Source organism: Mobula hypostoma, chromosome X1, assembly GCF_963921235.1.
Source record: "Mobula hypostoma chromosome X1, sMobHyp1.1, whole genome shotgun sequence".
NCBI lineage: Eukaryota > Metazoa > Chordata > Chondrichthyes > Myliobatiformes > Myliobatidae > Mobula > Mobula hypostoma.
This window is the reverse complement of record NC_086128.1, coordinates 68,911,254-68,925,535: the sequence shown is the minus strand read 5'-3', so window position 1 is coordinate 68,925,535 and position 14,282 is coordinate 68,911,254. Positions and strand designations below refer to the sequence as shown.

Sequence of the window (14,282 nt, the reverse complement as noted above, 5' to 3'; positions counted from 1 at the left end):
CAGATGGAAATAAGTCCAGGACCAGCCTATTGGCTCAGAGTGTCTGACTCTCCAAGGGAGGAGTTGTAAAGTTTGATGGCCACAGGCAGGAATGACTTCCTATGATGCTCAGTGCTGCATCTCGGTGGAATGAGTCTCTGGCTGAATGTACTCCTGTGCCCACCCAGTACATTATGTAGTGGATGGGAGACATTGTCCAAGATGGCATGCAACTTGGACAGCATCCTCTTTTCAGACACCACCGTCAGAGAGTCCAGTTCCATCCCCACAACATCACTGGCCTTACGAATAAGTTTGTTGATTCTGTTGGTGTCTGCTACCCTCAGCCTGCTGCCCCAGCACACAACAGCAAACATGATCGCACTGGCCACCACAGACTCGTAGAACATCCTCAGCATCGTCCGGCAGATGTTAATGAGATCAAATTCGGGTTTATTCACACGTATACCGCCAAACGAAACAGCTTTACTCCGGGGCAGCCTTCCCTACACCGTGGGCCCCTCTACCGTTAACCGAGCGGTCTTTGGACCCCAGGATAGGGATCCCCCTCGCTCTGCAGCGAGGCGCACAACACAGTGTGTGTAACTCGCACACGAAGTTACGTCGCCACAGATAAATCACCAAGTGGTAGTTTACCACACCAGCTAAACAGTCTCAGGCCACTGGCACGTCATGCGGGATGAGATGATGGTGATGATGATCACAGTGAATGGCGGTGCTGGCTCGAAGGGCCGAATGGCCTACTCCTGTACCTATTGTCTCTTGAGATCTGGGTGGTGCCAGGGAGTCGGGTCGTCTACACGAGCTGGGGGGAGAAGCTGTTTCCCATCCTAACAGTCCCTGTCCTAATGCTACGGTACCTCCTCACGGAGGGGGGTGGGGGTCAGAGCGTTTGCTGGACGGACGGGAGCGGTCACTGACAATTCTAGGGGCCCTGCGTACGCAGCGCTCCTGATAAATATCCCAGACGGGTGGAAGAGAGACCACCGATAACCAGCTTGTCAAAATAGATAGACATACTTTATTCATCCCTAGGGAAACTGGGTTTCGTTAAATAAGGGCAAAGGTATCAAACCCAGAAAAAGTAGGCGATCTCTCATTACCCACCGGTGACAGACACTGTTTGAGGCTGAATCAGTCTTGTCGGTGACTCTGAACGTAGGTGAGTTTTATTAGAAACTTTTTGAAACCCTGCTGGTTTCCTCGGGCTGCGGACGCCGAGGGACGGCACACTCTGGTCCTGCCAACCCCGTGAGATTGACGCGGCTCGATCCCTCCCCAAGCCCCGGTTTGTGTGGATGCCATGCAATTTGTTACCCCGTTTCAACTCAGTGCCCAGAGGTAACTGACGGCACACGGCATACGATGAAAGGGATTGCGTTTGTGAATCTTAACTAAAAGGGTTAGATTAGATTATGAAGACACACAGTCCTCTTTTATTGTCATTTAGTAATGCATGCATTAAGAAATGATACAATATTTCCTCCGGTGTGATATCACAAAACACAGGACAGACCAAGACTGAAAAAAACTGACAAAACCACATAATTATAGCATATAGTTACAACAGTGCAACAATACCATAACTTGGTGAAGAAGTCCATGAGCACAGTAAAAAGTTCAAAGTCTCTCAAATGTCCCACATCTCACGCAGACGGGAGAAGGAAGAAAAACTCTTCCTGCCATGCCCGACCACAGTCCGACTCTGAGTTATCCGAAAACTTCGAGCTCTCATCAGCTCTCCGACACCGAGTACTGAGCGCTATCTCTGAACGAACGATTCAACCTCCATCTCGGTGGTCAACAGCAGGCAAAGCCAGGGAGTTTGAGGCCTACCCTCCGAAAGATTCCCGACCGCACAGTAACGACAGCAGTGAACGAGCGTTTCAGAAATTTCTCCAGATGTTCCTCTGTGCTTTCACGTCCAGCTCCATCAAATCAGAATTCTCCACGGCCCCTACTTAACGGATACAATATTATTTTTCACCGGAGGGCTGCGGACACGTGGCGTGCTGCTTCTCTCTCCTCTCGCACTTAGTAAAGAAAGAAAAGACACAAAAAGGGCCTATTATTACTAAAGTGCTCAAGTTGGAGCTCAGCTCTTCCAAAACTCATATCCACCGATCCTCAGTCGATCTCAGCACCTTGTTCTGTTGAATCACGGTCCCCCACCAGGCCGTATCCTACGACTGGCTCTCTCCAGACTCTTCTCTCCTCATCCCCCGCCGAACCAAGGAGCCAGCTCACGTTCTGAAGCTCCCGTTATCTGCAACCACATCCCAAACACTGCTTCTGCAGAACGGCCATTACGTGAGCGGTGAAATCTTTCCCAGGGTGTTGCATTTCTCTTTCTGAAGCGCGTGGCTGTCATTAATTCCAGCTTTCTCAACCTATTGACTTGAATAATATCAGTCTCTGTTTTCCCCTCCCAATAATTCCTCTCTCTCCCGGAGATACTATCTGCCATCATTGGTGTGACATCATCAGTGTGTGCTGCGTCGTATGACGTCATCATTATGTGCCTTGTCGTTATGACGTGGGCGATCGTGGTCTTTCCAACGACCATGATTGTTCTTGGCAAATTTTCCTACAGAAGTGGTTTGCCATCGCGTTCTTCTGGGCAGTGACTTTACAAGATGGGTGACCCCCAGACATTATCAATGCTCTTCAGAGATTGTCTGCCTGGCGTCAGTGGTCGCATCACCAGGACTTGTGATCTGCACCGGCTGCTCGTACGACCGTCCACCACCTGCTCCCATGGTTTCACGTGACTCTGATCGGGGGCTAAGCAGGTGCTACACCTTGCCCAAGGGTGACCTGTAGGCTAGCGGAGGGAAGGAGCACCTCACACCTCCTTTGGTAGAGACGTAGGATGGAGAGGTTCCCCAATCTACGCCCCTCAACCTTGACCAGTTGATTTGAGCATTGAAGAGAAATTTGGATAAGTACATTGATACGAGGGGTAAGGAAAACCACGGTCAATGGGCTAGGCTGAGTAACAGTGCAGCATGGACTAGATGGGCCAAAGGGCCTGTTTCTGCCTGGCAGTGCTCTGCAAGACTCTATAACGATATCTCCTTCCTTGACACCAACTCTCCTTCCAGTCTCAGCCCTCGTCATGTCACCGGCCTCTTGTCTTCTCTCCTTCATCCATCATTTCTCGGCAGAATCCTGGCGACCACACAGTTAGATTCTGATCTTTATCACCTTAATCCGAGGCTCTTTCAGAAGCCGGGGATGAGGCAGAAAACCTGTTGCTTCATGATCGGCTTATGAATAGAACAAAGGTTCCTTGTAGCTGGGAGGTGGTATTGGGGACAAGTTCCCACTAGCTATTAAACACTCCCAATGGCGTGCGTCTCAAGTAGCCTCTGACAATCAAGTCCAGCTCCTGACCTTCACGTGTGGTTTTACTACTAAGCCCAGCGGAACTGTGTCTACTGACAGGTGTTACGTACCCCTAGGGTTCCTTTTTGCTGTGGACTGTCACTTTAAGGCACAAGAGAGAGAACGGAGACTAACTTTTGGATTTCTGCTGAAAGAGAGAGAGGGGCAGGGTCTGCCTTTCAGCTAGTGTGTACACTCTTACAGAGCTGTCGGCTCCTGGGTTGAGAGAGAGAGAGAGAGTTATTTGATGGACAATCGATGTTATGGTTTCTCTGCAGCTTGTTTTGAATATACAAGGCCACGCAGACACACACAGAGGTGGATTCGGTCAATGAAAGACACCAGTGAGTGAGGGCCTGGTTTAAACTTCCAGTAGCCCGAACAGGGGTGAGTTGAGGTCAATCCTGAGTATTGATAAATGACTCTCGCAAGTTTTCTGCAACTAGAACAAGTTTGCAGGAAGAGAAGAGAGGAGGGATAGGTTTGAAACAGAAGAAACCTAGTGACAAAGAGGTCACTGTTTGGACTCTCTCTCTAAGTAGCCCGGGAGGGTGAGTTTGTTTCCATTCGAATACGAAAGTGTGATTGTCACATAGTTAATCCACAGGGGTGGGTTCTCTGCTGAGGGGAGACCTTTGTGAATACCACTTATGTGTTTACCCTTTGTCTGGGCGTGGTAGTTCACTGAGGAAAGGCATCCCTGCGTCAAATCACTGTTGGAGTTATCTCGTATGTCGTGGAACTGGATAAGTGGCTGTCACAGTTGTGTGTTAGGGGTAACCTTGTGTGGAAACTACCTGTGTGTGATAATCCTTGCCTGGGTTGGTGGATTTGCCACTTGAAGAGGGTCCCCTTTGTGATAAGCTACTGTTGGTGATAATCCGTCCGTGGTTTCTGTTTGAGAATCCTGTGGCCACCACTTTGGGATGACCCGTAGCTGAATTCGGGTGTGGTACCACTTGTGTTGAAAGGATATTTGTTGAAGATCACTGTTGGTGATATTTTGTGTGTGGAGTGGAACAACTTCGGAGATAAAACCTGCTACTATTGTTATCTTGTATTGCTGTCGTGGAATTTGTGGGATATCGATGTAGTTGCCTTCTCTCGACACTTACCCTGGATTACAAATATCTCTCTCTCTCTCATTTGGGCAGCAGGAGAAGATGGCGGCGCGATGCAGCACGCGTAGCCTTTCCGGTAAAATGATATTGTATTTATTAAATGTGCACGATCCTGATTTGATGGAGACGGACGTGAGAAGCACGGAGGAACATCTGGAGAAATTTCTGGAATGCCCGGTTTGCTGCCGCTGCTACTGTGCGATCGAGAATCTCCAGAGGGAAGGCCCCAAAATCCTCGGCTTTGCCTGCTGCTGGCGGCCGGGGCCAGGGTCGAAGCGTTCGGCGGAGATGGTGCTCGGTGCTTAGAGGGCTAATCAGAGCTCGAAGTTTTCGGACGACTCAGAGTCGGACTGTGGTCGGGCATGGCAGGGAGAGTTTTCTTCCTTCTCCCGTCTGCGTGAGATGGGGGACTTTCGAGAGACTTTGAACTTTTTACTGTGCTCATGGACTGTTCTTCATCAAGTTATGGTATTGTTGCACTGTTGTAACTATATGTTATAATGATGTGGTTTTTGTCCGTTTTTCAGTCTTGGTCTGTCCTGTGTTTTGTGATATCACACAAGAGGAAATATTGTATCATTTCTTAATGCATGCATTACTAAATGACAATAAAAGAGGACTGCGTGTCCTCATAATCTAATCTAATCACCTATTCCGTGGATGAACTGAACTTCCATACTTTATCATCTCAAGACTCTAAGCCTTGTTTCCCCCAAGCTGAATAGTATGGGATTTATATTTACACACATACAAAGTAGATACACATAACACTGTTAACTTTTGTTAATCTTGCTCAAGTTCCTATTTTATAAGTAGATACTAATAAAGATAGTGCTTTTAACACCAAAACCAGACCAAAGGTGTTTTCCATTTCTGCTGGTTCTTTAACCCGTTACGGGGTACGTAACACAGGAGAAGGGGCAAAGGCACCTTAGAACCGGTTCTTTCGGCCACGTGGGGCTCGTCGACAGAGGTTGGCAGGTCAGCTAGGAAAACTCTGATCTCAAACCTCGCTGCCTTGAGGCTATACCACTCACGGGGACGGCTTCGGGAGTAAACCCCGAGGGAAAAATCCGGAGCTGGAGCCCCTAAGGCAGTTGAGTTCAACGTTGACTGGCAACTCCCGGTGCCAAACTGTTCCAGTCTCTCCCATTCCTTTGGGTCCATCGGCTGTGTGGAGAGGGGGAGCCCACTACACGGACAACTGTCCGCTCTCCGTATCATACTGCCAGGCTCGCGTATCACATAGACGGCGAGGAGAGCCTCAGTAGATTAGATTAGATTATGAGGACACGCAGTCCTCTTTTATTGTCATTTAGTAATGCATGCATTAAGAAATGATAAAATATTTCCTCCGGTATGATATCACAGAAACACAGGACAGACCAAGACTGAAAAAACTGACAAAAACCACATAATTATAACATATAGTTACAACAGTGCAACAATTCCATAACTTGATGAAGAACAGGCCATGGGCACTGTAAAGAACTTCAAAGTCTCTGAAAAGTCCCACACCTCACGCAGACGGGAGAAGGAAGAAAACTCTCCCTGCCATGCCCGACCACAGTCCAACTCTGAGTCGTCCGGAAACTTCGAGCCTCCGACCAGCCCTCCGACACCGGGCACCGAGCGCCATCTCTGCCAAACGCTTCGACCCCAGCCCCGGTCGCCAGCAGCAGGCAAAGCCGGGGATTTTGGGGCCTTCCCTCCGGAGATTCTCGATCGCACAGTAACAGCGGCAGTGAACCGGGCATTTCAGAAGTTTCTCCAGATGTTCCTCTGCTTCTCACATCTGTCTCCATCAAATCAGAATTGTGCACGGCATCCTACTTACAAATACGATATCATTTCACCGGAGAGCTGCGCGCGCTAATAAAAACATAATAAAACAAGGAGAAATTGAAATCGAACTGTGATACAGGTCCACTAAGTGAAGAGAGAAGCGAGAAGCTAAGAACAAAGGAACTAAGATGACCCTGACCTTGGAGTACAGCTCTCTCAGAATCAGGGTTATTGCAACCGGCGTGTGTTGTGAAATTTGTTAACTTAGCAGCAGCAGTTCAATGCAATACATAAAACAGGAGAAAAATAGTAATAAATGAATGAGTAGATCAATTGCAGTATATGTATATTGAATAGATTAAAAATCGTGCAAAAACAAATGACGTATATTAAAAAAGTGAGGCAGTGTTCACGGGTTCGTTGTCCATTTAGGAATCGAATGGCAGAGGGGAAGGAGCTGTTCCTGAATCATTGAGTGTGTGTCTTCAGTCCTCACCTACCACCCCACCAGCCTCCGGATCCAACACATTATCCTCCGCAACTTCCGCCACCTTCAACAGGACCCCACCACTAAGCACATCTTTCCCTCTCCACCCCTCTCCGCTTTCCGCAGGGATCGGTCCCTCCGCGACTCCCTGATCCGCACGTCCCTCCCCACTGATCTCCCACCCGGCACTTATCCCTGTAAGCGTAAGTGCGACACCTGTCCCTACACCTCCTCTCTTGCCACCATTCGGGGCCCCAAACAGTCCTTCCAGGTGAGGCAACACTTCACTTGTGAGTCTGTTGGGGTCATCTATTGCATCTGGTGCTCCCGGTGTGGCCTCCTCTACATCGGTGAAACCCGGCGCAGATTGGGGGACCGCTTCGTCGAGCACCTCCGCTCCGTCCGCCACAACAGACAGGATCTCCCGGTAGCCACCCACTTCAACTCTGCTTCCCATTCCCATTCAGATATGTCCATACATGGCCTCCTCTACTGCCATGATGAGGCTAAACTCAGGTTGGAGGAGCAACACCTCATATACCGTCTGGGTAGTCTCCAGCCCCTTGGTATGAACATAGAATTCTCCAACTTCCGGTAATTCCCTCCCCCTCCCTTCCCCTATCCCTATGTCACTCTGCCCCCTCCCCCAGCTGCCTATCACCTCCCTCACGGTTCCACCTCCTTCTACTACCCATTGTGTTTTCCCCTATTCCTCCTTCACCTTTCCTGCCCATCCCCTCCCTGCTTCCCCTCTCCCACCCCTTTATCTTTCCCCTTACTGGTTTTTCACCTGGAACCTACCAGCCTTCTCCTTCCCACCCTCCCCCCACCTTCTTTACAGGGCCTCTGCCCCTTCCCTCTTCAGTCCTGACGAAGGGTTCCGGCCCAAAACGCAGACTGATCGTTTCCACGGATGCTGCCCGACCTGCTGAGTTCCTCCAGCGTGTTGTGAGTGAGGCTTCTGTACCTCCTGCCGGGTGGTAACAGTGAGAAAAGGGCATGCCCTGGGTGCTGGAGGTCCTTAATAATGGACGCTGCCTTTCTGAGACACAACTCCCTGAAGATGTCCTGGGTACTTTGTAGGCTAGTACCCAAGATGGAGCCGACTAGATTTACAACCCTCTGCAGCTTCTTTCAGTCCTGTGCAGTAGCCCCTCCATACCAGACTGTGATGCAGCCTGTCAGAATGCTCTCCACAGTACAACTATAGAAGTTTTTGAGTTTATTTGTTGACATACCAAATCTCTTCCAACTCCTAATGAAGTATAGCCGCTGTCTTGCCTTCTTAATAACTACATCAGCTTTGGTAACTGGTTTTAAGGTGCCCAACGCTCCTGTATGCATCAGAAACCTGGACAACATACCGACGACATCTGAAGACACTTGAGAAGTTCTGTCAACGCTGTCTTCGAAACATCTTAAGTATCAGCTGGGAAGATAGAAGAACCAACGTCAGCGTGCTAAATGAAGCAAAAACAACAAGCACCTACATCACCAAGAACCAACTAAGATGGAGCGGTCATGCTGTTCGGATGAAAGACAAATGTCTGCCGAAACAAATCTTCCACTCCCAGCTTAAAGAAGGCAAACGTAAAAGAGGCAGACAACAGAAGAGATTCAAAGACGCCTTAAAAGCCAACGTGAAGAACTGTAACGTCGACATCAACAATTGGGAAATCAATGCCAAGGACAGGAAACTTTGGCAAGCCATCATCCGAGAAGGAACAGCAACTTCCGAAGCCAACAGATGTGCAGAATTAGAAGAAAAGAGAAGAAAATGGAAAGAGAGGCAGCAACAACCAAAGCCCAATCTGCCATCTGGAACTACCTGTCCTGAATGCGGAAGAACTTTCAAAGCCAAGATTGGACTCATAAGCCAGTTGAGAGCCCATAAGTAAGATCAACAGGACAAAGACCACCATCCTCGACCTCGAGGGATAGCCACAACAACGACGATGATTGACTACATCGATATGTTGGGACCAGGTTAGACTCTCAGAGATTTTGACACCCAGGAACTTGAAACTGCTCACTCTCTCCACTTCTGATCCCTTTATGAGAATCCCCATAGACAACAAAAAGTCCATTCGAATTTGTAGACAAGAGTTAACCAACGGGATAGCTCTCATTCAAGTAACGCAAATACCAAGAGAAGCTTGCAGAATCATACCAATTCAGCCAGTAGGACAAGGGTTCCCAAGCTGGGGTCCACGGTTAATGGTGGGGAGCCCTTGGCATAAAGAAGGTTGGGAACGCCTCCTCTGTAGGGGCGTACTGCTTACACAAAACGCTGGAGAAACTCGGCAGGCCAGGCAGCATCTATGGAAAAGAGTAAACGGTCGACGTTTCAACGTCCGAGACCCTTCGTCAGGACTGTGTTGCCTGGAATTCTGTCATCTGCAGACTCTCTTGTCTTTGTGCTACGACAGTGACACGTTGAACTTGCATGTACATGTTACGGCCACTAGGAGGCACACTGAACTGTTACGTGTATGTGTTTGAATTTCATGTTGGTATTTTTTTTGAGTAATATTGTAAATATAGAACATAGAACATAGAACATTACAGGCCCTTCAGCCCACAATGTTGTGCTGACTCTCAAACCCTGCCTCGCATATAACCCCCCACCTTAAATTCCTCCATATACCTGTCTAGTAGTCTCTTAAACTTCACTAGTGTATCTGCCTCCACCACTGACTCAGGCAGTGCATTCCACGCACCAACCACTCTCTGAGTAAAAAACCTTCCTCTAATATCCCCCTTGAACTTCCCACTCCTTACCTTAAAGCCATGTCCTCTTGTATTGAACAGTGGTGCCCTGGGGAAGAGGCACTGGCTATCCACTCTATCTATTCCTCTTATTATCTTATACACCTCTATCATGTCTCCTCTCATCCTCCTTCTCTCCAAAGAGTAATGCCCTAGCTCCCTTAATCTCTGATCATAATGCATACTCTCTAAACCAGGCAGCATCCTGGTAAATCTCCTCTGTACCCTTTCCAATGCTTCCACATCCTTCCTACCTTCCTATAGTGAGGTGACCAGAACTGGACACAGTACTCCAAGTGTGGCCTAACCAGAGTTTTATAGAGCTGCATCATTACATCGTGCCTCTTAAACTCTATCCCTCGACTTATGAAAACTAACACTCATAAGCTTTCTTAACTACCCTATCCACCTGTGAGGCAACTTTCAGGGATCTGTGGACATGTACCCCGAGATCCCTCTGCTCCTCCACACTACCAAGTATCCTGCCATTTACTTTGTACTCTGCCTTGGACTTTGTCCTTCCAAAGTGTACCACCTCACACTTCTCCGGGTTGAACTCCATCTGCCACTTCTCAGCCCACTTCTGCATCCTCAAATATACTGTTTGATGAAGCATTCTTTGTTCTTTGCACAATGTATTGTGCGTTTTTATGAAGACACTCTACCCACAGCCATTAGGCTCTATAATGAGTCGACCTAAAGCTGGGGAAGTGATAACCCCTCCCCCATTAGACTGTTTGTGGTAACTTATTTTTTATTCTTTCTTACTTCCCCTCTAATATTTGTATGTCTCTGCGCTTGTAATACTACTGTGACACTGTAATTTCCTTTGGGATCAATAAAGTATCTACCCTTCTGTAGAAGTACGTAAATGTCTTACGTCATCACGTCACCACGTAAAATGAGAGCTCCTTGCTTGAAGTGAAAACAAAGTTAGACTCGCATTTTGGAGTCTTCGTCTTTTCCTTTGAATTAGTTTTTGTGTTTTGCAGTTACAAGACATAACAAAGAGCTACTTAAAATACAAGCTGATAATTGAACAGGGAAGAATACAATAATTAAACTCTCTAATCTAAGAATTCAACAGTTGGAATGAGAAACCCTTAAGACACCAACTCTGTGACTTGCCAGCTTGATATAATGCTTAGTTCTTCTCCTCGACACCCACTCCCTTAGCCTGGAGCTTTTGCCCACATACACTGGACCCCTTTGTTCGAGAAAGGTACTTTATGAGGACCAATGCCTCAGGAGAGCAGCAGGCATTATCAAGGACCCCTACCACCTCGAGCATGCTCTCAATTCATTACCACCATCAGGCAGGAGGTACAGGAGCCTCAGGACTCACACCACCAGGTTCAGGAACAGTTATTACCCCTCAACCATCAGGAAGGAGGTACAGGAGTCTCATGACCCACACCACCAGGTTCAGCAACAGTTATTACCCCCTCAACCATCAGGAAGGAGGTACAGGAGCTTCAGGACTCACACCACCAGGTTCAGGAACAGTTATTACCCCCTCAACCATCAGGAAGGAGGTACAGGAGTCTCATGACCCACACCACCAGGTTCAGGAACAGTTATTACCCCTCAACCATCAGGAAGGAGGTACAGGAGTCTCATGACCCACACCACCAGGTTCAGGAACAGTTATTACCCCCTCAACCATCAGGAAGGAGGTACAGGAGCCTCAGGGCCCACACCACCAGGTTCAGGAACCGTTATCACCCTTCAACCATCAGGAAGGAGGTACGGGAGCCTCAGGACCCACACCACCAGGTTCAGGAACAGTTATTACCCCCTTAAGCATCAGGAAGGAGGTACAGGAGCTTCAGGTCCCACACCACCAGGTTAAGGAGCAGTTATTACCCCCTCAACCATCAGGAAGGAGGTACAGGAGCCTCAGGGCCCACACGACCACTGTCAAATCTCTTACTATCTCTTTTTTCAGTTAGTCGTGATGAAGGGTCTCGGCCCAAAATGTGGACTGTACCTCTTCCTATAGATGCTGCCTGGCCTGCTACATTCTACCAGCATTTTGTGTGTGTTGCTTGAATTTCCAGCATCTGCAGATTTCCTTGTGTCGGGATGTGTTTACATCCTTGTAAATCTCCTCTGCACCATTTCTATGGTCTCCACATCCTTCCTGCAGTGAGCACAGTACTCCAAGTGGGGTCTGACCAGTCCTATATAGCTGCAACATTACCTCTCAGCTCTTAAACTCAATCCCACGATTGATGAAGGCCAATACACCGTATGTCTTCTTAACCACAGAATCAACCTGCGCAGCTGCTTTGAGTGTCCTATGGACTTGCACCCCAAGATCCCTCTGATCCTCCACACTGTCAAGAGTCTTACCATTAATACTATATTCTGCCGTCATATTTGACCTACCAAAATGAATCACCTCACACTCATATAACCATATAACAATTACAGCACGGAAACAGGCCATCTTGGCCCTTCTAGTCTGGGCCAAACTCTTACTCTCACCTAGTCCCACCAACCTGCACTCAGCCCATAACCCTCCATTCCTTTCCTGTCCATATATCTATCCAATTTAACTTTAAACGACAACATCGAACCTGCCTCAACCACTTCTGCTGGAAGCTCGTTCCACACAGCTACCACTCTCTGAGTAAAGAAGTTCCCCCTCGTGTTACCCCTAAACTTTTGCCCTTTAACTCTCAACTCATGTCCTCTTGTTTGAATCTTCCCCACTCTCAATAGAAAAAGCCTATCCATGTCAACTCTATCTATCCCCTTCATAATTTTAAATACCGCTATCAAGTCCCCCCTCAACCTTCTACGCTCCAAAGAATAAAGACCTAACTTGTTCAAACTTTCTCTGTAACTTCGGAGACGAAACCACCTCACACTTATCTGGGTTGAACTCCATCTGCCACTTCTCAGCCCAGTTTTGCATCCTATCGATGTCCCACGGTAACCTCTGACAGCCCTCCACACTATCCACAACACCCCCAACACCTCCTGAGGAGATTGAGACAAGCGAGACTTCCACACCCCCGACCTGCGCCCCCCGCACACACCCCTATCTTCCCTGTGATTTACAGGAACACCACTGAGAGCGTCCTGGCAAGTTGCATCTCCACCTGGTACGGGAGAGGCCGAGCGTCGGACCGGAATCCCTGCAAGGGACTGTGAGAGCGGCCGAGAGGATCACAGGGGTCTCCTTACCCTCCACCGGGGACATTCACCAGGAGCAGGGCCCTTAGTATTATCAAGGATCCCACCCATCCATCCGGCGTCCTCCTTGACTTTCTACCACCGGGCAGGAGACTCCGATGCGTACAGACAGGAACGGTCAGGGTGGGGAACAGTTTCTCTCCCCCAACCCCACCCCCTCAGGCTACTAAGCTTCTGAACTCGCTGCCGCGCCGCATTCGAAGCGGAGTGAAGGGATACGGGGAGAAGGCAGGAGCGGGGTACCGATCGTGGATCACCGGCCCCGATGGCGGTGCTGGCTTGAAGGGCCGAACGGCCTACTCCGGCACCTACTGTCTGTTGAGGTGATCTGTTCCGTACCTGACAATATTTAATACGAATGCACTTTTAATTTGTTACTTATGTGTGAATCATCGGTAGATTTTATCCTCGCCTTCACGAGTCCCCGTGTGTTATGGGTACTACTGTGTTTACACCTCTACTCAAATGACAATAAACTTGACCTTTTGACTCGAGTTGACGCCTGATTCACTCCTGACCCTGACACCCGGGTCAACTCACCCAGGGGGGCGACTCGTGACCTGGGGTGGGTGCTTTGCAGGCCCTGCGGCCGCCCTCCATAAACAACTCTCCCCCCCTTTCAGCTTCACAAGTTAAAGGGCCGACCCGCCCCCGGTTCGAGCTCCATCCAGGAACGGCATCAGCAGGTTTTTTTCCCCCCCGCCAAGTTTTTTCACTTTGATGAGCCGCTGCCCCGGTTCGCCGGGATCCAGGCAGAACACCGAGGCAGCGAGCTCCCAGTTCCTCGCCATTAACAGCGACGCTCAGAAATTTAACAAACTTTGAGAGACAGAGACAGAGAGAGAGTACCTGGTACATCTGGCCGCTTGCTGCCGCGGGACGGTGGGGTGGCCTCTCCCAGACCGCAGTGCCGGTGCAGGGGAACCTCGCCCGCCTCACCGCGCTCCGTCTCCGCTAATAAACAGAGCTTGGCCGGAGCTCCATGTGCGGGGCGCTGCCGTAACTTCGCAGCTACGAGCCGCCGCCCTGTATAAGCGCTGGAGCGACCAGTTTTCCTGGTTTGTTTTTCCCTGGAGCGCTGGGGGTTTGGGTGGGTGGGTGGGGGGGGGGAGATCTGGTGGAGGGGTCGAGATGTCTAATAGGACAGGGAGAGGGGTAACTTCAAAGGAGACCTGTGAGCGGCAAGTTTTTCTTTACACACAGAGTGGCGGGTGTGTGGAACGCCCTGCCAGGGGCGGTGGGTGAGGCGGGTACATGAGGGACATTGAAGAGATGCGCTCAGACAGGCACGTGGATTTGAGGAAAATGGGAGGATTTGGACATTGTGTTGGCTGAAGGGATTAGCTGAGTTGGTCATTTGATTACTGATTCAATTGGTTGGGCACAACATTGTGGGTCGAAGGTCGTGTTCCTGTGCTGGACTGGTCCACGTTCTGTGAAGTGACTGAACGCTCTCACTTCACAAATCTCTCAGGGTCTTCAGACTCAGAATAGAATACACACACACACACACACACACACACACACAC

General features: G+C 49.2%; 1 protein-coding gene across 2 annotated transcripts in view; it reads right to left on the bottom strand.

Moving 5' to 3' along the window:
* LOC134340426 (growth factor receptor-bound protein 7-like) overlaps positions 1-13,717 on the bottom strand; it is a 189,476-nt gene extending 175,759 nt beyond the window's left edge. Inside the window, exon 1 of one of the 2 annotated variants that reach the window (XM_063037645.1) lies at positions 13,603-13,717. In XM_063037645.1, the coding sequence (XP_062893715.1) occupies positions 13,603-13,611 (9 nt within the window). In that variant the 5' untranslated portion in view covers positions 13,612-13,717. The remainder of the gene's footprint in view (positions 1-13,602) is intronic. The other variant, XM_063037644.1, reaches the window with a different exon arrangement.
* Positions 13,718-14,282: the final 565 nt, after the last annotated feature.